The sequence below is a fragment of the Homarus americanus genome, unplaced genomic scaffold (genome assembly GCF_018991925.1).
Source record: "Homarus americanus isolate GMGI-L3 unplaced genomic scaffold, GMGI_Hamer_2.0 scaffold26298, whole genome shotgun sequence".
In the NCBI taxonomy this organism is placed as follows: Eukaryota; Metazoa; Arthropoda; class Malacostraca; order Decapoda; family Nephropidae; genus Homarus; species Homarus americanus.
This window is the reverse complement of record NW_024725078.1, coordinates 149,984-177,457: the sequence shown is the minus strand read 5'-3', so window position 1 is coordinate 177,457 and position 27,474 is coordinate 149,984. Positions and strand designations below refer to the sequence as shown.

General features: G+C 40.3%; 1 protein-coding gene across 1 annotated transcript in view; it reads right to left on the bottom strand.

The window, feature by feature from the left end:
- Positions 1-26,328, bottom strand: part of LOC121864729 — a gene marked incomplete at its 3' end in the record, with an annotated part of 59,653 nt that extends 33,325 nt beyond the window's left edge. The window contains 6 exon segments of the mRNA XM_042363889.1: positions 516-642; positions 5,165-5,300; positions 8,752-8,924; positions 14,141-14,182; positions 18,390-18,458; positions 26,254-26,328. Coding sequence (XP_042219823.1) covers positions 516-642; positions 5,165-5,300; positions 8,752-8,924; positions 14,141-14,182; positions 18,390-18,458; positions 26,254-26,262 — 556 coding nt within the window.
- Between the last annotated feature and the right edge of the window lie 1,146 nt (positions 26,329-27,474).

Genomic DNA, 27,474 nt, shown 5'->3' with positions numbered 1-27,474 from the left:
GGGGTGAGTGGAGGGACCTGGAGAGATAGAGTGGGGTGAGTGGAGGGACCTGGAGAGATAGAGTGGGGTGAGTGGAGGGACCTGGAGAGATAGAGTGGGGTGAGTGGGGGACGTGGAGAGAGATAGAGTGGGGTGAGTGGAGGGACCTGGAGAGATAGAGGTGGGGTGAGTGGAGGGACCTGGAGAGATAGAGTGGGGTGAGTGGAGGGACCTGGAGAGATGAAGTGGGGTGAGTGGAGAGGGACCTGGAGAGATAGAGTGGGGTGAGTGGAGGGACCTGAAGAGATAGAGAATTAGGGGTGAGTGGGGGACCTGGAGAGATAGAGTGGGGTGAGTGGAGGGACCTGGAGAGATAGAGTGGGGAGTGAGTGGGGGGACCTGAAGAGATAAAGTGGGGTGAGTGGAGGGAGCTAGGACGCACATGTACTCACCTAGGACACACATGTACTCATCTCAGACACACATGTACTCACCTAGGACACACATGTACTCATCTCAGACACACATGTACTCACCTAGGAGACTGTCATGGCGTTTGTACAAATCGTGGAGATGGTTGGCGCGGGTCTCCAGTTCAGCCACCTCCTGGGAGATCTGTTCTCTCTGTTTCTTGTGGGTCTCCAATTCTTGTGCTGCGATCTCCTACACGGCCAACCCAGGAGAACACGGGGAGGGTAGGGGGCAGGGGGAAGGGGGAGAAGGGATTGGGGAAGAAAGCAGAGGGAAGGAGGGAATGGAGAGGGGAGAAGAAGGAGGTAGATGAAGGAGTGGGGAAGAAAGTAGGGGGAAAGAGGAGGCCGCAGGAAGGAGAGAGTGAGGGAGAAGGAAGGAGGGAGGGAGAGAGTGAGGAAGGAGGCAGGAAGAGAGTGAGGGAGAAGGAAGGAGGGAGGGAGAGAGTGAGGAAGGAGGGAGGGAGAGGGTGAGGAAGGAGGCAAGAAGCAACGAGAATAAAATGGAGATAGAGAAGATGAAAAGGCGTAGAAGGACAGTTAGTTGATGGGAGAGAGAATAAGGAATAATTAATAAAAGTCTAACTAATGAAAATACACCAATAATAACAGACTAATTAGTAAAAATATCCAAAGTACTTCTAAAAAAAAAAATTATTGTTGTATCAGGTTACTTGTTTAATCACGTGAGGTATTATTTTTTGTGTACAGTTGTGGCCCAAATTCCCCGAACACTTGACAATATCTGGTATCTATTTGCGAGTGGTTTATGACTGCTGGAACGCTGTCATTCATTATAAATTATGTCATTATATCATGAAAGATCACTCTATATTGCCTCGAAAATTTGAGTCAATAGAAGTTAAAATCTCAACTCCTCTTTAGTATTTTGATCCTTACGTAGATGGCAGATACTGTACTGAGAAGTGTCTGTGGATTATGTACCAGTCTCGTATGAAACACAATGTAAACTTTAATTCGTAGGACAAAAGACGAAAATAAACTTATTTTTTATGAATTAATTGATTGATAAATGTTTTCCTAACCATTCCTAATTTTTTTATTACCATTACTGATACAATAAGTACGCAGGTGACCTACATGATCACCTTAATGAGATCTTTCACTACCTGGAAAGTTAAGCCACACGACCTACTGTACAGTATATGTGAGTAAATGTCAGAGAAGAACAAAAAGAAACTGATTAGTTAGCTGGAAATTTTCACAGCCTTGATGACGTTAGATAGTAATCAACAATGACGTCAGCGACCGAGTATTAGTGACGTCACAATAGCGAATACAATACTGCTAGACACACCTTGACTTCAGGACGTTACAAGACGTTCCAACTCAGAAACGTTAAGGTACAGTACAAACACAGACAAACATTCCATATACAAGTATTCAGGTGTTTTAATTAATTAGATAAATTTTTCAGGTAAAATAATACCTTGTAATTAATCACATGAGTCACAGGTGAGGAAAACACCATACCTGTCATCACACACACACACAGGTAGATATAAAAGCCATTTATTTCAAGACATGCGTGAAGGTGCTATTGCAGGTGTTAAAAATAGTTGTGAAAGATTTAATGAATTGTTATGTGAGTTGAACAGGCGTGCGTGTGTGTGTGTGTGTGTGTGTGTAGGTGTGTGTGTCTGTGTGTGTGTGTCTGGTCATGCAAGTGTATAGCAATGGCTGGTATACCTTCATGTGGGGTTGGTACACGTGGGGAGTAATACGTGGTGATGCATGGTGAATTCTTTTCGTAAAATAGGTCTTGATCTTCAGGACCTACGCGTATGTACTGGACTTCAACAGAGGGGCACTACCTAACTCTGACCTGAGGTTTTGTATGGTTCCCTAAATTAGATTTCTGCGTTACTGTACAGTCAGTCGTATTGAGACGCCATCTTGTGTCGTCATCAAAACGCACATGACGTGAGAATGGAAGCTATCACTATAAAAGGAATGTTATTTCAGCTTTTAATACGGTTTTTATTGTCGCTTCATTAATTCAAAACGTATTAACTACAATATATTTTCTTGAAACTTTAGAATTTTCAACTTTTATTTCGAAATAAATTTATTATAGCCATTCCAACGGTGATTCCATATCGCCAGTAACTCTTGACATGGTAAAAGTTCTTTATCATCTGTAATCCAGTGTTAAAAATGACACCATGTAGGAGTTGACGTTATAATGTTATCACTGAGCTCCAACAACTAAGGTCTTTAAGCGTGTACACTACCAAGACGATATATTAACCTAAAATTGAGTCCAAAAACCATGAGTCCAAATGTCTAACTGAATTCTTAAGTATCAAAAGTCCAGCTAAGAGTCCGGAGAACCATCATGTTTTTGCATTTACATCAGGTTTTACATTAATCATAAAATGTTTCCGTCCTCTGTCTGTCTATATATGACATAAACCTTGATTTCCGAGACTTACGCGATCTTGTCCAACCTCCACAAATAATATCATAACAGTGAGAATATACCGTCAAGTTACGTCTTCTTTCACCTACAAGAAACAAGGGCGGGTGTGTGTGTGTGTTCATAATCTGTAGCTATATACAAGAACGGTTGACGTCACTGAGGCGTTCTTGTAGTGGTATTTTGCTTCAGGATCAACCCGCTTCCTCGTTTTGATGTGTTTCTGAGGAGATGTGGGTGTTGCAGCTTGTGTTTCTGGAAGAGGTAAATGTGTTGTATTTGTGTTCTGAGCTTCTTCCATGGCTGTGATTCTTGCACTTTTGTTTTGCCGAAAGAGTGTGTTAGTGTTGCCGCTAATCATGTGTTTCTTAGTGTTGTTCATCGCTTCCTAAGTCCGCCACCAGAAACTGTATATGCGATATTATACAAATATTTCGCTGCGCCTGAAAGCTCTATGAATGCAGTTCCTGACGGACAGAACCTTTGCCCTCAGAGCAGTTCGTGTATAATCAACGCGTAACACCTGTAATTAAAGTAGTAATTTCGCCGTTGATGTAATGATTCCTGTCATGCCAGCAGCAGGATAGTTTAGGGACCAGATTCTCACACAAACTCTTACGATAAATATTCCTCGCAAGTGAAGATGTAAGAATGTTTCTGACTGGTTGAAATTTGGTTTGGTTAGGTTAGGTTAGGTTAGGTTAGGTTAAGCATCAAAAATACACTAAAACTCTACCTTGATCAGATATGTTCACTCAGTAGCAGACAAAATTAAGGTGTTTTCTTTCTAAATGTTGTCTCTTAATGGCACAGAGTTAATGTATTTGGTTAAGGTAGAGTCTCAGTGTAATTTTGATGCCATTTATGAGTGCTATTTGTAATTGAACTTCAACCAGTCAAGTATTTTCTTCAATTTTCACTTACGAGGAATATTTATCGTAAGAGAATCTGGACCCAGGAAGGTTGTTGACGTCGCTTCACAAGGTTTATATCACAATGCCAAGTGTAATTCCCGTAAGTGCTGTTCTTTACTCGCATTTCAATCTGTGTATCGTTTATGACAGTCTAATGGTTGTGTTTCAATTAAATTTACACGAGTGTGAATGACCTACTCGTGTATGGTCATTGAACATAAACATTGAGGACGGAAACTAACATTAAAAAAAAGTCTAATACTTCAAGATGAATTATTACACTTGAAAAGACGGAGACTCCTGGTGGTGTTATCTCTCTAAAGCTGTTATCTTTGTTATCAGGAAGAACTATGACTCTCAGGCCCGAGGAAAAGGTTCACTCACATGTGTTACAGATCGGGAACACCACTACTTGATATTGAGGTGCTCCAGATACCATAAAGTTAAGGATGTATATTTATTACAGCTAAAACGTATTTTTTTTTTTTTTTTTTTAACATCACAGGTTTTGATTTTGGTTAATTAGGTGGTGGTGTGGGAGAGTGAATCATCAATGAGTTCTATTGGAAAGGTTACTATCGATTTACTGTGTGATTTTGACGTCTCCTGGTTTGTCCTAGAGGTCGACCACAGAAAATATTCCGCCTTGTGTTTAGATCACTCAACATAATCCAGTATTCAGTCCATGTGAGGAGTTATGACCAGAAGGTTTCCTGAACGACTGACTGGTGGGCATGAACACATCGACACCATGATGCAGGGAGTCACAGATCAAAAGTGTTAAAACTAGGTGGAATATATTTGCAAAAAGAGGAAAGAGTAAAAGGAGTCCAAGAAATGTGTTTACAGTTTGAGATTTTTTGTGTTCACAACTTATTCCTTAAGTACAGCTACACATAAGGAAGAAAAGTACAACTCACGGAAGAAATCGATTATCAGAACATTGCCACCCAGGGAAGAAAATTCATTCAGGGGAACAAATCTCGTGAATAAACAACTACTCACGGAAAAAAACATCACACAGGACATAACAAAGAGGAGATGTAACTTGCAAATCACTTATCTGGAGGAGCTACTCCACTTGCTTGAGGAATTAAACAGATGCTGTACTCAACACAGAGGAACAAAATCACTCAAAGACAAACAACAACAAATCCAATTAACACAAGTTGTAAACATTCAAGGAACAAGATAAAACAAATAACCTTGGAGCCAAGTACTTCACTTGAAGTAACAACTCCACCAGTTAGTTGACGTTCAGTATTTAAGTCAGGAAAGGACAAACCCACTCAAGGAACAACCCTCACGTAAGAACAAGTCCAATCAAACTCAGAAGCACTCGACTGGAGGAGCTACTCCACCTGTTTGTTGAGGGCGGCCACGTACTCGGCCTTCTCCTTGGCCATCTGGTCGTCGAAGGTCTCCATCTCCAGCAGGGCAGCCTTGATCTCATTGTCCGACGAGGCCAAATGGTCCACGTCCGCCTTCTCTTTCTCTCTGAGTGTTGGAGGGAAGGTGGTGTTGAGTACTGCTTCTACGGGCGCACTGAGAGAGAGAGAGAGAGAGAGAGAGAGAGAGACAGAGAGAGAACACAGAGAGAGAGACGAGAGAGAGAGAGAGACACGAGAGAGAGAGAGAGAGAGAGAGAGAGAGAGAGAGAGAGAGAGAGAGAGAGAGAGACAATCGCTGGGATCCTCACTTGAAAATGCATATACTTCCCTTCGTGTGTCTGTGCGTCTTGGGGTTGTCAACACTCGCAAAAATACAATGGCTTTTAACCAAACTTGTTAAAGAAATACATCACACCAAGAAATCAGACGAGTTCAATAATTCAGCCAATTTTGTTGTCTCTTGCACTGTGCTATGAGGTGGTCGTCTTGAGCAGTAAGCCTTGTTTTCTTTCGTTTAGGGTCATTACTCCCTGTAGGACCACCGTCTCGTTTAGCCGTCGGTTCCCTTCACGTGACTGAGCTGCAGAGACAACAGTGTTCTAGTGATAATTGAACTTGTTTTTTGCCAGAGGTTGTTGGATTAATATATCATGTTGTTTTGCTTGTTCATTTATCCTCCCGCAGTGTCTGTGTCATCGGCAACACAACACAATACTGGCTAGAGGCAACATACACCAAATATCTTGGAGAGGATGTTCAGTGTGTGTGAGCCAGATGTGGGGTTCATTATCATCATACCGTAATTTCGTAATCGCAACTGATTACGATTACGGTGTATTCATAATCGTAATTGTAATCAAAATAATTCATATCCATGTATTCGTAATCTAACCACAATCCAACATTTTTTACACTTGTAATCGTAATCTAGCTTCATCTATAGTTTGTGGTCGTAACTGTAACCATTATTCGCCTCAAAAGTCGTCTTAATTTGTTTACAATTTGATTACAAATAAATTACAAAAATAGTAGACTTACTTACAGGATTGCAGTACTGTACAAGCCACTGGACATTAACAAATTTCCTGCCACTTTGAATAGTCTTGTCAAGTAAACTTGGTGCATTGTGACTATAATGTAATCTGTAACCATATAATCTGTCTGGCAACAGTGATCAAGAGGCCACTATGAAGCTCCAGTTGCTCCTCCACCACCATAGGTCCTTCTTCCCCGAAGCAGGGTTTGGAGGCACATTATCATATAAATTTTTGCTATACGTGAACATAAAACATCACTAATACAAGATGAGTCCCATTTTCTCATCCAAGGCAATCCCGTCCCATTTTCCTGGTGTTGTCATTGTTCAGGAACTTTATTTTAGACACATTTTACGTCCAAAGCGTGTGTCAGAATATCACAAACCCGTCAGTGAAAGGACAGCTTCTCTCACTGCAGTTCTCCGTAAACAGATCTTTGTATTTTCTGGACAGGACAGACTTGACGTGCGGCGGGAAATGTATGAACAATTGTTTTTCCAAGACATCCAGGTGGTTAGATGACCATCTGGGTGTTCAGGTGATGATCTAGCTGCCCAAGTGATCTAATTAGGTGTCCAGTCCAGGTGATGATCTAGGTGTCCATACAGGTATTTGTGTAGTCATTCACACACCACCAACCAACAATCTAGCACAAAACCTAGGTGATGTCCCACGTGGCCAGGTGAACATATAGGACTTGAAGATGTGACAACACTCCCAAACATCACCTTAAACCTTATCAGCGGAACTCGGCTTACGAGACAAAGTCAGTCGTGGTAATGATCACTAAGATAAGAAAGCTGTTAGAGGCGAATTGTAAATATGACGCCATCATAAACGGCTTCTTTATGTTCTTAAAATAATGATTATGGGAATGAAAAGATATTAAGACTCTTTGAATGACAGACCCAAGTTAGAGACATAGTGTAATATGCTCGGGAAGCCAAAGCCATCTCCTCACGTCACTAAAGTCTTCACTATATCACGAGGACGTAAAACTGCCATAGTTATGTAAAACATGAAGATACAGATACTTTTCCATGTGAAGTGTTTGTGTACGTGGAGGGGCGGGGTGGTTGGGGGAGAGACAAGGTGGGATCGTTCTACTGTCATACTGAGCGACCGCAAGAAGCGAGGCGGGCAAGATGGGGTCAGGGCATTCTTTACGAACTTTCCAATAATGATTAGGTCAAATAAACTAAGGACTCCCAGTGTTTACATCGACTTAAAATATGATAAACAGTCATAAAAACACTTTTATCGTGTGTTTCAAAAACCTTAAAAACTGATGATTTACAGTATATGAATCGACTATCTCAACGGTGAGGTTGAGGGGTTCATCTGATACTGTGTGTGTGGAAAAGTGGTGAACCTTCTGTGTGTGGTGGGGCAGGCAAGAGAGTCTGAAGGTTTAAATAGCTCACCACTTTGTATACTAAAAATGCCCTGAGAGTTGGATTTAACTGTAGCTGTGTGAAGCTGTGATAGACTCTGTAAGCTGTGGTGATATACTGAGGCTTTAAGCATAGCCTTACATACCGTGTAGTCTGAGGGCAAGTGCTGGATGAAGGTGTTTACACAGGTACAATATATCACCATTGTACGTTGGTACACCTTATTTCTAGCCCTCTTAGCTGACCAAACTAAGCTAAGTATCTACACAAACCAAGGTACCCACCCAACACCAAGCGGGTACTACAAAACCAAGCGGGTACTCCTACAACACCAAGCGGGTACTCCTACAACACCAAGCGGGTACTCCTACAACACCAAGCGGGTACTCCTACAACTCGACTCCAGGCGATATCTCTACCTTCTTGTTGGCTGAGTCCAGGTACTTCTCCTGTTCATCTGTTAGCGGGTTCTCCTGTATCCCGTTTTCAATGAAGAACTTCCGCGTCTCCACCGAATCCACCGTTTTCTCCCCGAAGGCTGAACTGTTCCATTTCCCAAAGATAGTGTTAACGGTGGCACAGGGTAGACGTATAAAGACTTAATATCCACATCTGCCTCATAAAAAAAAACACTGACATGACGCCCACACAGGAAAAGTAATTAAGCTCATCAAAGGGGTTAATAAATGTCACTACAAGATAGATTAAAAAGATTAACAAAACACACAAAAATATGATCAGGTACAGGTTAAACATGGAGTTATGACCACTAACTAATGATCTAAATCACCCGGGATAATTGAGGTTACTTTACGCCAATAAAAAAAAAAAGATAAAAAGTCAATATAAATAAAGAAAGAGAATTATAATAACCAGAAGACTAAGAAAGAGAAGAGAAAGGATAAAATAAAAAAATAATCCACCCCCACAAAAAAGACGATTCCACTACTAATAATAATAGTAAGAACAAAAATGATACAATGAGAGAAACACTACTACTACTACTACTATTGCTTCTACTATTAAAGCTACTAATATCACTACTATTATTACCACTGTTAATAATACTACCACTACTACCTCTATTATCATTAACTGTCAACAACAACAAAGGTCTCTCACTCACGTCTTTCTCTCAAGGTCCTGAAGGTCCTCCTCCATCCTGTCTATCTCTTCGGTCAGCCTTACCATCTGGTCGGTCTTCAGCTCGAGGGGTTGGATGGGGTTGTTCGACTCCTCCTCCGCGATCTCCCTCTCGATCTTGAGGTACTCCTCCAAGGTCGACCGGTCGATCATGATCTGCTCGACCCAGAGACACGTGTTAGTTAAGGTTTAATCGGAAGTTGGAAAGGGAGGGATGGGAGGGAGGGAGGGAGGGAGGGAGTGAAAGGAGGAGGGGTTGGGAGGGAGTGTGGAAGGTAAACTGAGGGAGAGATGAAAGGGGGGATAGAGATTTCTCATCCTCATTTCTCTAACTAACACTAACCCGCCCTCTGCCTCTGGTGATGCTCGCCCATTCGAGTCACAACAAATGAAAAGTCAGACCTTAGATATCTTATTACATTTCTCAATTTCCTGTGTTATAGTCCTCTAGTTGATCAAGTGTTGGGTACAGGATGAGGTACAGGTAGGCTAGTAACTCTTTAGTAACAAATTCATTTTTTTCTCGTTACAGTGTTAGTAATGTATCAACAAGTACTGGTTTGAGTACAGGTACAAACAAGAAGCACTTACAGTATAGTATGAGGTAGAGATTCGGGTACAGGGGTTACAGTGTAGTTACAGCAACATAAACAATGGCATCTTAACATACACTATGTAGACACAACACACGGACCCTCAACATTACTTCCGGGTTTTCCAGCGATTGTTTCACGGTTGAATAATCTGAAAACTGTAACTTTTTCATCCCGAGGTATTGAGGGTAAGCCCGGCTTAACCCAGTGCCAAAAACGGTGTCAACTTAGATAGACTGCGCCAGTTACATCACCCAGAGTGCCAGGCCTCACACTGCTTCCTCCCTACAAGTAGTGCTTCTCAGGTTTTATTAAAGGTTGTGAAAGTATGAAATGGCGGAGTATTGTACTGAGACCTGACGAGAGTACTGGTCTGGTGGTAGCTTCAAGTATACAGTTTATGTATTTAAACAGACATTCACACACATATATCCACATACACACACATATATCCACATACACACACATATATCCACGCATACACACCCACATATTGATATACATTGACATATAAATTTTCATACTTCAACAGGTAATACACATTTGGGTAGACAAAAGTATGAATAAACGTAGATATACAGAGATACTGAGACACATTTATACAACTGAAGAAATTTGTGCGTGTGGCTCAACAGTTGACTGACTTACGTATAAATGTGAAAAGAGAACTAACTTTGTCTCCCTCTGTTTATCTCTCTTCTGCCATTATCTTCTTTTTAGTTGTTATTTTCTTGTGTTCTCTCTCTCTCTCCCTCTCTCTCTCTCTCTCTCTCCTCTGAATGATTCTGCTAAATTGGCTTTCCTTCCAATCTCTGTCTCTCTCTCTCTCCCCTGTCTACTCAATTTTTTTCCCGTCTCTCTCTTTCATTCCTCCGTCATTCTCTCGTTCCATTTCACGTTTAATTCTCTGTTTCCGTCGGGACTTTTGCTCTAGTTATTTACTGAGGCTAAAAACAATGACCAATTTCCTTTACCACGACGATCAATACCCAGATATAAACACACGAAATTCCATTGGACCAAATCCTACCATGTAACCTAACTTAACCTAACCAAACTTAACCGAACTTAACTTAACGTAACCTGACCTAATCTAACCTTAACCAACCTGTGCTAATCTAACCTGACTTAATCTAACCTAAATATGTTGTAGACCGCACACTATAGTAGCACCAGTCACCCGAATTCTAACCTAACCTAGCCTAACCTAACCTAATCTAACCTAACCTAACCCAATCTTATCGAACATAACTAACTTAACCTAAGGCAAATCTAAACGAATATAATCTAATCTAATCCACTCAGGTGATATAAGCTATGGGAACTAAATTACAGGTGAGCCTTTACCCCCAACAGGTGTAGCGAGCAGGTGACGGGACGACTAGATGACGTCAGTACTGCCCTCAAGCTGACAGAAATGCATAAATAGAGGATCACCTGAAGATTACACCACCCAAGCGTATTTCTCCTGATGATTAAACACTCTAACGCTATCTGGAGGGGGGGTGGGGGGGGTAAATTAATAATGGTATGGTTAGGTTAGGTTAGAGTGGTTAATCTTGAGGTGAAATAAGCTGAGGTCTATTCTACAGGTGATCATAAACAGATATATGATGTTAATGGCTTCTCAATTACACTGACTGTAATTTAAAAGAGAAAACTTTCCGTATTTTTCATTCTAAGAGAAATTAATCAACTTAGAGCATTTACTAAAAACAAAAACAGGTCGATAACGCCACCCCTTTAACACCAAAACGTAACGTAACTATGATACCACATATCAAAATACAGGAGAATTATGTCCATGTTACCTGGGGGCGTTCATCAACATGCTCGTATCTCGTGATGGTGTTTTAAATAACTTCATCTACACCTCACACACCCCAGGCGGTCACAGGTCACGGCTGGATGCCATGGTGACGCGCTACCGATTGGCAGCCACCACCACCACCAATCAACAAGCGTCATACGTTCGGTTGCCATGGTAACGGGGTGTTGATTGGCCGCAGCACTCACCAGTTAGCAAGCGTCATATAATTTAAAAGTCAGATATACCTCGCCAGGATGACTGTCACGGTGCCGACGGCTGATGAAGACACGAACACGATCAAAATCCTACCTCAAAAAATCCCATCACACTAGTTTCATACAAATTAAAATCACCAGACACTACAGAAGGGAGCAAATCGTACCACCAGTCGTTAATCTTCAGCTGGTGGGATATTGTCTTATACTAGACAGTTGTAGACGGTACAGTACAGTACAGTACGTCTTCAGGAAACTGTCTCGTCAAGTATTTGTGTTGTGGGTTTTAATCTACATAAAGATATAACAGATGACCGGAGGATTAACCACTTTAACCCTAAGTCAACCATAACCAAATTTAAGGCACCCTAACTTACCTTTACCTAAAATAACCTAACTTAATTTACCCGAACCTATCCTAGCCAAACTTAACCTATCCTAACCTAATATAACCTAATCCAACCCCAGGTAAGGTTAGGGTAGTTAAACTTCTGGTGAATTAAACTGGGATGTTTCATTTTAAGGTGAGCCAGCATCACGTTTTCTTTGTACCATCGGTGTCTCGACCTATTTGTATTATTAACATCATTTTGTCATTATACTCATCAGGCAGTCTTGGGTACAGCTGTTACATACATCACACACACAATTACTTAATTACTTTTCGCTACTGGAGTGCGGCGGTCGATTGGATATAGCAATCGTCCCCTGTTCTAAAGTCGTTGGTTCGATTCCGTGGTAGTCTTAGTCCACCCAGCTGTGAATGGGTACTACCTAAGTTTACGGGTGTGTGAAGGCAGTGAGGGCTATGCCGGCCACGCTGCCTCCTTGCATCTGTAGGCTTATATAGCGTGTCCCAGAAAAATGTTCCTCTCTCCCTCCAACTCACAGTGTTCCAGGGAGCAGGCAGGGAGAGAGGGAGGCAGGGAGACAGGGACACCCTATATAGTGTGCTGTATCCATACTGTCACTAATGGGCAATCATGCTTACTGTGCGGGAGCCAATTTCACTTCATTTTTTCAAATCATGTATAGAAACAACAACAAAATTTAAATCTTATTGAATCGTTTGAGAATAGTTTTTTTTTTCATTTTTGTGTGAGTCGTAACATATGATGGTGGCGATTCTCTCGGTAAGGTTTCTGGAAAGGGAAAATATTTATCCCAGAACTCCCATAAAACTCCACAGGCTTTGTGCGTCTCTCGACAAACACTTCACCATCAAAGACGCCCGCCCGCCCGCCCACACACACACACACACACACACACACACGAGACATCTGTGGATCCTTGAAGATGTCTGTTGGAGACTGTGGCAGCTCTAAGCCGCCTTTAACTGTACTATTTTTTATGTACCTGTACCACTGTTTTGTAACTATCATTGTTCCTGCCTGTAGCTTCTGTAGCTGTACTTGTTATTATGCCTGGATGGGTGTTTCCGAATTAAAAACACGAATGAATGAACGAACAAATTTTACTTTAATTTCCGCGTCTTCTTAACTAAAACGTTTTAGTAAATCAGTTCATTATTTAAAAACATAAATATATATACTTGTAGTGTAACTTAATAAACAAAATGTATAAATTAATTCACGGGTACCTGTATCTAATCAATTATTTCAGGATTAATTAGACAAATTAATTACGAAATACTGTAGTCGGGATTATAAAAAAACAGCATAGATAAATTTTCCCGTCAAGGTTAAGAGAATGTATTTAGTAACAGTAGTCTCAGTACAATTTCGACGCCATTTTAGCCTGTCATCACTGTGGTGTCCGTGAGGTGAGTCACACTGAGAATCTTGACAGTATTTTCAAGTTTTATTTGTGTATTATGAGAGGATGATGAGGGTAAACCTATCACTGACTGACTGACTTAAGGCATGACAAAAAAAAGTCCTCGAAATTTTACTGAGACTCTTTCGTATCGTGTTGAGTTCCTCTTATTCTCGACCAATTAGCGGAACACTAACCGTGCGCACCTGTCCTGACACCACTACGTCAGGTGTCCTCCACAGCTGTCCTCACCCCTCACAAACACTCGTAGTTTTCATACTATAAACCCATTTGTGAGTTTGATTGCATTGGAGGATTAGATTGCAAATTAACAAGTTATATGCCTCAGATTAGCTAGTTAATTAACCATAAGCCTGTAAAAAAATAATAATTATTAACATAATTAAGATATTTGCAAAAAATTATCAGTCGGATGCAAGAAACACGGTGCATCAGCCACCACTCGTTATGTACACAAACACACCGATATAAAACACAAGACTGGTATCGTTAAGTGACCCAAGAGTGAGGATGACGGCGACCAATCAGGAAGAGTTTTTAGTCCCATGTGCGAATAATTTCTAAGACCACACAAAGACGAGTAAAATCATTATATATTCACTTCATAACCAGCTTACTTTAGACACACCCACGGGTATAATGAACACAGATATCGACATATATGTAGAGTCCCTCACCATCTGGTTTAAGGTTAAGTTAGATAATTTGCATAATTTCAGGTTATTTTAGTTGGGTTGGGTGAAGTTCTGTTTACATGGGCTAAGTTATATTAGGACATGTTATTTGTGTTTCTCAGAGTTAGAATACGTTAAATGTATAGTAAATACAACACAGTTACTGGTGGGAGTCTACCTGTACGCCCGTATATCATTTTATTTACTTCAAGTTTTTGTGCAGGAAAGATACATAAAACTCAAGTGTTGTATTATTGTATCTTCACACGACACAGAGACTTACATCCTTGGAGTCCTGGTCACTCTGAGTGTCTCCCAGGCCAGACTAGTGAGTCAGAGTGTGTTGTTGATGATGTGGTAGAGGGCACATGGCATCAGGCGGAGGCACGTACACATGTTAGCAGGACACAAGTCAAGAGAAAACGCACATGATTACAATGAGTACAGCAACAGCGTGCTTGTAAGGCTCAACAGGATTAGGTAGTTTATGGAGAGGTTTAAGTACAAGTAAACGAGTCCAGATGAGGATTAAAGTAACTCCATTACGTGAGACGTAAACTAGAGACAGTACAGCGAGATCTCCAGTTAGTCATAGGCTATATGATACAGGCACATAGAGGTGAGCATGCTTAAAGCTACGTATATACAGTCAGGACATGCTTATAGCCACGTATATACAGTCAGGACATGCTTATAGCTACGTTTATACAGTCAGGACATGCTTATAGCCACGTATATACAGTCAGGACATGCTTATAGCTACGTTTATACAGTCAGGACATGCTTAAAGCTACGTTTATACAGTCAGGACATGCTTTTATATATATATATATATATATATATATATATATATATATATATATATATATATATATATATATATATATATATATATATATATTCTTCACATATACACTTAAATAACAATAACATGTCACTTCTGTGTCAGCTAATAAACACTGTTAACACAACACTAACTGGGTTAACTTAACTGGTATAATTAACTGATTGACTGGATTGGCTGTTGTGTTTTACGCAATATACAGTACGTTTTAATTTTAACCAAGTAAAATACAAAACCGCAGCGCTAATACAAAGAAACCGTGTTATACTGTAAGTCTTACCTGGATATAACAAAAGTGATATACAACTCCTGCAATCTCGAGTGTTTGGAGAATAATATGCAAATTAGGTAAGAGGGATCCGGGTGAGCGCGTCATTATACAGCAGCTTCCTTGTAAACACTACCAGCAAGAGCCTATTGGTCTAAGATCTCAGAGACAACTGTTATCCTGCACATCCCCATCAAGTTAAATTGGACACTCGTTACTCTGGAAGAATTAGCCAGTCACGGTGATCACACACACGGAGAAAAATTATCATGTTAAACTCATACCAAGATTTACGCGGAGGCAGAATAAGCTGCAACGGTCACGGTGATCACACACACGGAGAAAAATTATCATGTTAAACTCATACCAAGATTTACGCGGAGGCAGAATAAGCTGCAACTTAGTGTGTTGGTTGTCTCATTCACTGTGCAGCTATAAGACTGTCACATAAATAACAAGAATTCGGAGGTAAAATTTATATTATATCTTTAACCGAGTTGGCGAGATATGATGAAATTTCACGCTCTGGCTGTCAGTTGCCGCCGTGGCCGTGTGACCGAGGTACTGAGGACACATCTGACTCTAGGCCGAACACCTGTCCTCCTCCCAGTATCTCGGTGGAGCTTCTTATGATTTTTATAGCCAGGATGTTGAGGTGTGCCACGATATATAGTCTAGCATATTCAACTTTATCAAGTTACATACACTCGGCGTTAAGTTATGTAAATAATTCTGATGGAATTTAAAACTTTTGCGGGAAAGTTTATATTTTGCAGAACTTTAATATATTTACATCTTAATTCCCTCAAGAAGCATTCAAGGGAATTAACTGAACTCCTAATTTATTTATTATGTAATCCAAAGGACATAAACGTGATGTGTATATGTGAGTACAACCATGAGAACCGTTGTAACTACCGCCAGGACGCACCTCTGGGATATTATTCTCACACAACAACAGAATCACACCAGCCAAGGCCAGACAAGAAGTTACCGTGAGCTGCGCATGGTGGAACACAAGAACCAGTAAGTAACCTGAGGACATAGAGTGAATGGAGTTGTTGTGTACCTTTATATGAATGATTACTGTGCGTCATGATGCACCGTTGGTAAATGTGATGTATTTTAAGTCGGGAAAAACATGTCAGAAGAGCTTACATGATTAATGCTACTATTACTACTGCTACTACTACTACTACTACTACTACTGCTACTACTACTACTACTACTACTAATAATAATAATAATAATAAATGTATAGGTGTATTAGTTTAGTGGACTCAGATTACAAATAAATAAATAAACTAAAAACCCAAACATGATTCCCCTAAACAGTGACCGCGTATAACATTTTCCCCCCTTAACCTGCACTGCAATCTCAACCTAAAGTAGCTGATGAAATATACGTTTGTAAGTTATGTATCTACAGTACAATATTACATACTAGATGAAGTGCACTTAAGAGACGTTGTGTAATCGTCTTAACATAATATGCTAAACTGGCAATAGAAAGTAATGGTTCACATCATTTGGGGTAAATTTTTCCTTGGTGAGGGAGTGTGATTATGACATTAGTTTTGTCCAGTTAATTCTGACTTAATATTCTGATGGTCATTTGTGGCGTGGTTTTTCGGATCCCTGAGTCTATTTAAGCCTTTTTTTAATATTTGAAACATATATAGAATTTTATGCAGTTTTATCTAATCTAGAAATCCTTTATATGATTTTAGAAAGTATTGCCTTGAGAATATTTTTAAAATATTATTTAATTTTAGAAAGTTGTAATTAATTTTTGTAAACGTTTGCATAGTAAAGTAAAAACACCTGATTTTTTTTTCTAGACACGTAAGTATGTTGAATCTAAGGGTTTTTATTTAATATCATACGACTTATTTGTGTTCCAGATAGTCTAATGTAAGTTTAGAAAGTTATCAATTCTGTGAAGTTTTGTATAATAAAGATACATGAAAGAATGTCTTGACTCTAGAGCATACTGAATGATATTTGAATTTAATCCTTAACTATATTAAAAAACTTAAGAACAAATTAATATTCTAAACTGTCAAAAGTTTTTTATCAAACACTAACTCTCCTCCCACATAACCTTATGTAGATCAAAAGATTCAATTCTGACTTACTTAAATTGCACTAAAAACCGGTGTCCAACAAAAGGTGAACCATCTACGATTATCTTGGTCAATGACACGAGGACGACCATGGGAACGGTGAACGAGAAGGATGGTCAAAGGGGAGTTGAACGGGTGTGTAAAGTCTGTTTGAATTGACCTTATAAGAAGGATAACTGTATACTACAAGAAAACAAAGAGGTTGTTGTAGAAATGTCAAAAGTTCTACGAGAAGTGACGGATGTTCTTCAAGAAATGTCAAAAGTTCTACAAGAAGTGACAGAGGTTCTTCAAGAAATGTCAAAAGTTCTACGAGAAGTGACAGAGGTTCTTCAAGAAATGTCAAAAGTTCTACAAGAAATGTCAAAAGTTCTACAAGAAGTGACAGAGGTTCTTCAAGAAATGTCAAAAGTTATACAAGAAATGTCAAAAGTTCTACAAGAAGTGACAGAGGTTCTTCAAGAAATGTCAAAAGTTCTACAAGAAGTGACAGAGGTTCTTCAAGAAATGTCAAAAGTTCTTCAAGAAATGTCATGCAGGATCTCGGAGATTACACGAAGCTTAGTCAGGGAAACAAGATATTAAGAGCAGTTTAAGCTTATTAGGGGACGATATCAGGCAACACAATAAGCTTATTAGAAGATATCAAGCAACACAATAAGCTTATATGGAGAATATATCAGGCAACACAATAAGCTTAATAGGTGAAGATATTAAGCAACAATTTAAGCTTGTTAGAGAAATCAGGTTAACAAGCAACACTTTAAGCTTATTTGTGGAAGTAAGATATAAAAACACTTCAAAGAATACCGAAAGCTTATTAAGAGACACAAGGTGTCAAGACAGCAATATGGAAAGCTTAAGGGACTTTCCCCACTCAAGTATCAAGCTTATAAGTGCTCAAGCTTTTATCAGTGATTAATTTTAACAGTAACTAAACTTAAGTGACTAAGCTTAACGGTAAATAAACTTAAGTGAATAAGCTTAACGGCAATGTAAACTTAAGTGACTCAGCTTATGAGTAATAAAAAATTAACAGTAACTAAACTTAACAGTAACTAAGCTTAACAGTGACTAAACATAACAGTGACCAAGCTCAGCAGTATTTAAGCTCAACAGTGTCCAAGCTTAACAGTAACTAAAATTAAATGTCTAAGGTTAACAGTTTCACACCTCAACATAGCTAACTAAAATTGGTGTTAAAGCTTTATAGTGACTAAGCTTAACAGTGACTAAGCTTGGGGGTTCATCCAGGGGTCAACAACACATCTAGGCCATAGGAGACTTAACTTACTTCCTTGGAGACCAGGGAAGCCACGTCTTTGGTGTTCTCCTGTTTGTGTAGTTGTTGTTGTTGTGGTAGCTGTTGTAGTTTGTAATGGTGGTTGTTGTTGTGGTTAGTGATGGTTGTTGTTGTTGTGGTTAGTGATGGTTGTTGTTGTGGTTAGTAATGGTTGTTGTTGTGGTTAGTGATGGTTGTTGTTGTGGTGGTTAGTAATGGTTGTTGTTGTGGTTAGTGATGGTTGTTGTTGTTGTTGTGGTATTTTGTGGTGGTTTTTGTTGTAGTTAGAGTGGTGGTTGTGTGGTTGGTGGTGGTTGATGATAATGGTGTATGATTGTTATGGTTAGTAATTGTGGTTATTATGGTTGGTGGTAACGATGGTTGGTGTTGTTGTTGTAGATATGATGATGGTTGTTGATATGGTAGACGATGGTTGTTGTAAATGATATCGTAAGTCGTGGTTATTAATGTTATCGTTGATAGGTGTTGGTTATCGTTGATAGTGGTTGGTTGTGGTTGATAGTGGTTGATAGTGGTTGATAATGTGGTAAGTTATAGTTGTTGTTATGGTGGTGTGGTGAAGGAGAGGAGGAGGTAACAACATTATCATTATAATACTCCATCAAACAGCAATCTGGGCAACACCAAAAACGCAGAGAAATACACATGTAAAAAATATAAGTAGAAGGAAGTATATTGTGTATGAGGACAAAGTAGCGAAGTATATTGTGTATGAGGACAAAGTAGCGAAGTATATTGTGTATGAGGACAAAGTAGCGAAGTATATTGTGTATGAGGACAAAGTAGCGGAGTATATTGTGTATGAGGGCAAAGTAGCGGAGTATATTGTGTATGAGGACAAAGTAGCGGAGTATATTGTGTATGAGGACAAAGTAGCGGAGTATATTGTGTATGAGGACAAAGTAGCGGAGTATATTGTGTATGAGGACAAAGTAGCGGAGTATATTGTGTATGAGGACAAAGTAAAGGGATATATTGTGTATGAGGACAAAGTAGGGAGTATATTGTATGAGGACAAAGTAGCGGAGTATATTGTGTATGAGGGCAAAGAAGGAGTATATTGTAAAGGAGGACAAAGAAGGGAGTATATGTATGAGGACAAAGTAGTGTGGAGTATATTGTGTGGTGAGGGCAAAGAAGGGAGAGCACAGGTATGAGGACAAAGTAGTGGAGTATATTGTGTATGAGGTGACAGAGAAGGAGAGCATTGGTATGAGGAAAAAGTAGCGGAGCATATTGTGTATGAAAAGGAAGGAGTATATTAGTATGAGACAAAGAAGTGAGTATATTGTGTATGATGACAAAGTAGTGGAGTATATTATTTATGAGACAAAGTAGTGGGAGTATACGTGTGGGGAGACAAAGAAGGGAGTATATTGTATGAGGACAAAGTGAAGGGAGTATATTGTGGGTGAGGGACAAAGTAGGCGGGAGAGTATTGTGCAGAGGGCAAGTGAAGGGAGTATATTGTGTGAGGACAAGTAGGGAGTATATTGTGGCGATGGGAGAGACAAGTGAGGACAAGGAAGTGGAGTAGGTAAGGAGGACAAAGTAGTGGAGTTGTTTATGAGACAAGTGAAGGAGTATATTGGTATGAGGACAAAGGAGTATATTGTTTATGAGGACAAAGAAGGGAGTATATTGTGTATGAGGACAAAGAAGCGGAGACATGTTTATGAGGGCGTTAGCGGAGAGCATTGTGTATGAGGACGTGCTTGGGAGTATATTGTTTATGAGGACAAAGAAGGAGTATATTGTGTAAGGAGGACAAAGCAAGGAGTATATTGTGTATGAGGACAAAGTAAAGGAGAGCATAGTAAGTGAGGACAAAGAAGGGGAGTATATTGTGTATGAGGGCAAAGAAGTGGAGTATATTGTGTAAGGGAGGGACAAAGTAGTGGAGTATATTGTGTATGGAGGACAAGTAGTGAGTATATTGTATGATATGACAAAGTAGTGGAGTATATTGTGTATGAGGACAAAGAAGGGAGTATATTGTGTACGAGGACAAAGTGAAGTGGAGTATATTGTAATGAGGACAAGTAGCGGAGTATATTAGGTATGAGGACAAAGTAGTGGAGATATTGTTTATGACAAAGAAGTGGAGTATATTGTGTATGAGGACAAAGCGAAGCGGAGTATATTAAAGGAGGACAAAGAAGGAAGTATATTGTTTATGAGGATGCGAAGGAGGACATTAGGTATGAGGACAAGTAGCGGAGGATATTAGGTATGAGGACAAAGTAAAGGGAGTATATTAGTAAGGAGGACAAAGTAAAGGGAGTATATTGTTTATGAGGACAAAGTGAGTATATTGTATGAGGACAAAGTAGAAAGGGAGAGTATTGTGTAAGGAGGACAAAGGGAGTATATTGTGTATGAGGACAAAGTGAAGGGAGAGCATAGGTATGAGGGCAAGTAAGGAGTATATTGTGTATGAGGACAAAGTGAAGGGAGACACAAGGAGGACAAAGTAGTGGAGTATATGAGGACAAAGTAGGAGTATTGTGTATGAGGACAAAGTGAAGGGAGAGCATTAGGTAATGAGGGACAAAGAAGGGAGAGACAGGTACGAGGACAAAGTGAAAGGAGATATTGTGTATGAGGGACAGCAGTGGAGTATTGTTTATGAGGACAAAGTGGAGTATATTAAAGGAGGACGAAAGTTAGTGATATATTGCGTATGAGGATTAAAGTAGCGAAGTGAGCATGTTATGAGGACAAAGAAGTATATATTGTGTAAGGAGGACAAAGAAGTGAGCATATTGTATGATGAATAAAGTAGCGGGAGTATATTGTGTATGAGGACAGCATGAGTATTAAGGTTTTAAGGAGGACAAAGTAATGGAGTATATTGTGTATGAGGACAAAGAAGGAGTATACAGTAAGGAGGACAAAGAAGGAGTATATTGTGTATGAGGACAAAGTAGTGAGTATATTGTGTATGAGGGCAAAGTGGAGTATATTGTATGAGGACAGAAGGAGTATATTATGAGGACAAAGTAGGAGTATATTGTGTATGAGGACAAAGTATGGGAGTATATTGCAAGTGAGGACAAAGTAGTGGAGTATATTGTGTATGAGGACAAAGTAGTGGAGTATTGTGTATGAGGACAAAGAAGGAGTATATATTTTCAGTATGAGGACAAAGTAGTGAGTATATTGTTTATGAGGACAAAGAAGGAGATATTGGGTAAGAGGGACAAAGTAGGAGTATATTGTGTATGAGGACAAAGTAGTGAGTATATTGTTTGTGAGACAAAGAAGTGGAGTATATTGTGTACGAGGACAAAGAAGTGGAGTATATTGTATGTGAGGACAAAGTAGTGGAGTATATTGTTTATGAGGACAAAGAAGGGAGTATATTGTGTATGAGGACAGAAGTGGAGTATATTAAAGGAGGACAAAGTAGCGAAGTATATTGTTTATGAGGACAAAGAAGGGAGTATATTGTGTATGAGGACAAAGTAGTGATATATTGTGTATGAGGACAAAGTAAAGGAGTATATTGTGTATGGAGACAAAGTGAAGTGGAGTATATTGTGTATGAGGACAAAGTGAAGGAGTATATTGTGTATGAGGACAAAGTAAGGGAGTATATTGTGTAATGAGACAAAGAAGTGGAGATATTGTGTATGATGACAAAGAAGGGAGTATATTATGTATGAGGACAAAGTAAAGGGAGTATATTGTGTATGAGGACAAAGAAGTGGAGTATATTGTGTATAGAGGACAAAGTAGCGGGAGTATATTGTATGATAAAGTGAAAGGGAGTATATTGTATGAGGACAAAGAAGTGGAGTATATTGTTTATAGAGGACAAAGTAGTGGAGAGCATGTGGTGAGGACAAAGAAGGGAGTATATTGTGTATGAGACAAAGAAGGGAGAGTATTGTGTATGAGGACAAGTAAAGTGGAGTATATTATGAGGACAAAGTAGTGGGAGTATATTGTGTATGAGGACAAAGAAGTGGAGTATATTGTATGAGGACAAAGAAGTGGAGTATATTGTGTATGAGGACAAAGTAGTGGGAGGAGTATTAGTATGAGGACAAAGTGAAGGGAGGATATTGTGTATGAGGACGTAAAGTATCGGAGACATTGGTTTATGAGGACAAAGTAGTGGAGACATTGTACTGGTGACAAGTAAAGTGGAGTATATTGTGTATGAGTGACAAAGTAGCGGGAGTATATTGTTTATGAGGACAAGGGAGTATATTGTGTATGAGACAAAGTAGTGGGAGTATATTGTGTATGAGACAAAGTAGCGGGAGTATATTGTGTATGAGCAAAGTAGTGAGTATTGTATGAGTGACAAAGAAGTGGAGTATTGTTTATGTGAGGACAAAGTAAAGGAGTATATTGTATGAGGACAAGAAGGGAGTATATTGTGTATGAGGACAAAGTAAAGGGAGAGTATTGTGTGGCAAAGAAGGAGAGCATATGAGGACAAAGTAAAGGGAGAGTATTGTGTGAAGGAGGACAAAGAAGGGAGTATTAAAGGAGGACAAAGTAGTGATATATTGTATGAGGGACAAATAGCGGGAGTATATTGTAAGGAGGACAAAGAAGCGGAGAGCATTGTGTATGAGGACAAAGTAGTGGAGTATATTGTGTATGAGGACCAAAGTGAACGGGAGTATATTGTGTGATGAGGACAAAGTAGGGAGTATATTGTATGAGGACAAGGTAAAGGAGTATATTGTGTAAGGAGGGCAAAGTAGCATATATTAGGGTATGAGGGCAAGAAGGAAGAGCATTGTGTGTAAGGAGGACAAAGTAGTGGAGTATATTGTGTGTATGGAGAATAAAGTGGAAAGGAGTATATTGTGGTGAGGACAAAGAAGTGGAGAGCACAGGGTGAGGGCAAGAAGTGGAGTATACAAGGAGGACAAAGAAGCAAAGAGCATAGAAGGAGGGCAAGAAGGGAGTATATTGTATGAGGACAAAGGAAGTGGAGAGACAGGTATGAGGGCAAAGTAGTGAGTATAATAGTATGAGGACAAAGTGAAGGGATATATTGTGTATGAGGACAAAGTATGGAGTATATTGTGTATGAGGACAAAAGTAGTGGAGTATATTAGTATGAGGACAAAATAGGCGGAGAGCATTGTGTATGAGGACAAAGTATGGGAGGAGTTGTATGAGGACAAAGAAGGGAGTATATTGTGTATGAGGACAAAGTAGTGAGTATATTGTGCATGAGGACAAAGAAGGGAGTATATTGTGTAAGGAGGACAAGGTAGTGGGAGTATAAGGAGGGGCAAGAAGCAAAGTATATTGTGTATGAGGGCAAAGTATAAGTATATTGTGTATGAGGACAAAGTAAGGGAGTATATTGTGTACAAGTGAGGACAAAGAAGGAGTATGTATGAGGACAGCAAAGGAGTATATTGTTGAGGAGGACAGTAGCGGGAGAGTATTGTGTATGAGGACAAAGAAGCGAAGTATATTGTGTGAGCAGGACAAAGAAGGGAGATATTGTGTATGAGACAAAGTAGCGGAGATATTGTATGAGGACAAAGTAGCGGAGACATATTGTTTAGAGGAGGACAAAGAAGCGGAGATATTGTGTGGATGAGGACAAAGAAGCGGAGTATATTGTGGATATGACGAAAGAAGGAAGTATATTGTGTATGATATAAAGAAGCGAAGTATTGTGTATGAGGACAAAGTAGCGGAGTATATTGTGTATGAGGACAAAAGTATTTTTAAATACATTTATACGCAAAAATATAGATCAGATGCAGTTACTAGTTTAAATACAAACATGAAACACTTGCAATAAACGATGCAATAATATGCAAAAAAAAGACACTTATTAAGAACTAGTTTTCATTATACACTCAGTAAAAATAGCCAAATGAATTCAACAAGAGGAATTTTTTTTTAATTACGTGACAAAAAATAGAAGAAACAAGATTCAAGAGCTATATATATACAGAAAACAAAGAATCAGTCTCACAAAAATAAAATAGCATTCTTTTAGTTACGAAAAAAATAAAACTCCACTAGAAAAGGTTTTATAGCAGACATAAAAACACACATTTCTCAAAAAGAAAAAAGGATTGAAAGATAAATATTCTGTATAGAAAAATATTGTTATTTTTTATATAGAGGAAAGCATCGACTGTACACATGATGCATTAACTATAATTAAACATATCAAGTATACTGTATACTATACATTAATTTAAAAACTGTAATATTAAACTACAGTATACCTCTATTGGGCATTTATGGAGAAAAGCATGCAAAATTATTTAATTAATATTCAGCAAAATATGAGGAATTATTTTCACCAGATAAGTACTGGGTGTGGCCAGGTAGGTACTGGGTATGACCAGGTAGGTACTGGGTGTGGCCAGGTAGGTATTGTGTGGCCAGGTAGGTACTGTATGACCAGGTAGGTACTGGGTGGCCAGGTAGGTACTGGGTATGACCAGGTAGGTACTGGGTGTGGCCAGGTAGGTACTGGGTGTGACCAGGTAGGTACTGGGTGTGACCATGTAGGTACCGGGTGTGACCAGGTAGGTACGTGTGGCCAGGTAGGTACTGGGTGTGACCAGGTAGGTACTGGGTGTGGCCAGGTAGGTACTGGGTGTGACCATGTAGGTACTGGGTGTGGCCAGGTAGGTACTGGGTGTGGCCAGGTAGGTACTGGGTGTGGCCAGGTAGGTACTGGGTGTGACCAGATAAGTACTGGGTGACCAGGTAGGGTACTGGGTGTGGCATGCAGGTACTGGTGGACCATGTAGGTACTGGGTGTGGCCAGGTAGGTACTGGGTGTGGCCAGGTAGGTACTGGGTGTGGACCAGGTAGGTACTGGGTGTGACCAGGTAGGTACTGGGTGTGCCAGGTAGGTACTGGGTGTGACCAAGTAGGCATCTGGGTGTGACCATGTAGGTACTGGGTGTGGCCAGGTAGGTACTGGTGTGGCCAGGCAGGCACTGGTGTGCCAGTAGGGTACTGGGTGTGGCCAGGTAGGTACTGGGTGTGGCCAGGAGGGTACTGGGTGTGACCAGGTAGGTACTGGGTGTGACCATGTAGGTACTGGGTGTGGCCAGATAAGTACTGAGTGTGGCAAGAGTAGGTCCTAGGTGTGGCCACAGATAAGTACTGGGTGTGACCAGGTAGGTACTGGGTGTGACCATGTAGGATCTGGGTGTGGCCAGGTAGGTACTGGGTGTGTGGCCAGGTAGGTACTGGGTGTGGCCAGGTAGGTACCTGGGTGTGGCCAGGCAGGCACTGGGTGTGGCCAGGTGAGGTACTGGGTGTGGCCAGGTAGGGTACTGGGTGGCCAGGTAGGTACTGGGTGTGGCCAGGTAGGTACTGGGTGTGACCAGGTGAGGTACTGGGTGTGACCAGGTAGGTACTGGGTGTGACCATATAGAACTGGGTGTGGCCAGAGGTACTGGGTGCGGACCATGTAGGTACTGGGTGTGGCCAGGTAGGTACTGGTGTGGCCAGGCAGGTACTGGGTGTGGCTGTGGGTAGGTACTGGGTGTGACCAGGTAGGTACTGGGTGTGGCCAGGTAGGTACTGGGTGGCCAGGTAGGTACTGGGTGTGTACAGGTAGGTACTGGGTGTGGCCAGATAAGTACTGGGTGTGCAGGTAGGTACTGGGTGTGGCCAGGAAGGTACTGGGTGTGGCCAGATAAGTACTGGGTGTGGCCAGGTAGGTACTGGGTGACCAGGTAGGTACTAGGTGTGGCCAGATAAGTACTGGGTGGGCCGGTAGGTCCTAGGTGTAACTACGTAAGCTATAAGGAATCATAAGGTGTGTAGACTACTAGGTATAACAAGGTAGGTATTAACAGGGATCAAAACGAGACAAAAAAACCCGGGTACTTACGTCACTCATGATGTTGGAATTAGATAAGAGCTTTGGACTGGCGTTGGCGGTCCCCTGGTAGGGCGGCCGTGGTAGGGGACCGCAAGATAAAAGACCAACACCTGTAGCAGAAAACACGGCGAGAATATTGAAAGACAGATGTGTTGACATTCACAAAGGGAGTAGAATCCATCTCCCACCTCTATACTATTTCGTAAGACAAGAAAATGGTGATATCACAAGAGAGCGGTATATATATCTACATCAGGGTGTGGGCGTTACCTTAAGATATCGTCGTTCACAGTAACAGCCCACTTTGGTATAGATATGAATGAATGACAAGAGTTGGCCATTTTGAAATGTTCCCGAAATTTTCAAGGCGTGCATCGCTACCTGAGGATATAAAGCGTTGATGTTGCTTCAATACAATCCATCGGGTCATGTCTGAGGTAAAAGACGGATGGAAGGACACTACACTAAATTCCCCTATAAGATCCTTCAAACAGGGATAAACATAACAGAACACATCACCTCCTAGTCATACACACAAGAACAAAAACATATAAACTCAAATTAATATTCCACTTATGCACACAAGGACAGGTATATACAGGGTATGACTATAGGCAACACAGTAGGAGGTAGGTGTGGTACATAAAGGTGACGGGGCCGTACCTCAGTGGTGAGAGCTGCCTTGAGGGGTTAACTAGATATATTACTCTCGTTCCATAACAGGTGTGAGAGGTGCCAGGTGTGAGAGGTGCCAGGTGTGAGAGGTGCCAGGTGTGGTGATGGATGATTGGTTGATTCTGTCTGTCTCAATCCCTCTCGTCCTTTATGTCTGTTTATCTGTCTATATTTCAATCTCTCTCGTTCCTTATATACTCGTATGTTACTTCTCTCTCTCTCTCTCTCTCTCTCTCTTCATCATAATAACTCAGCTTTATAATGATTATCAACTGACGCCTTGTGTTATTTTTTACAAGTCTGTCATCTGTCAGTCTGTCTATTAAGCCATGTGTTATATAAGTGTCTGTCAATCTGAATGTGTTAATCAGACAGTTTACTTACTGTCTCACCAACTGCCTGACAGGAGCATAATCTGTCTATTAATCGATACCAGAACTTGAGGTCATCTGTTTAAGGAAATTGGATCTGTCTAAAAGTTTCTGCAATCCATCTATCTATCTACTGTATCTATTCATCTACTGTATCTATCTATCTACTGTATCTATCTATCTA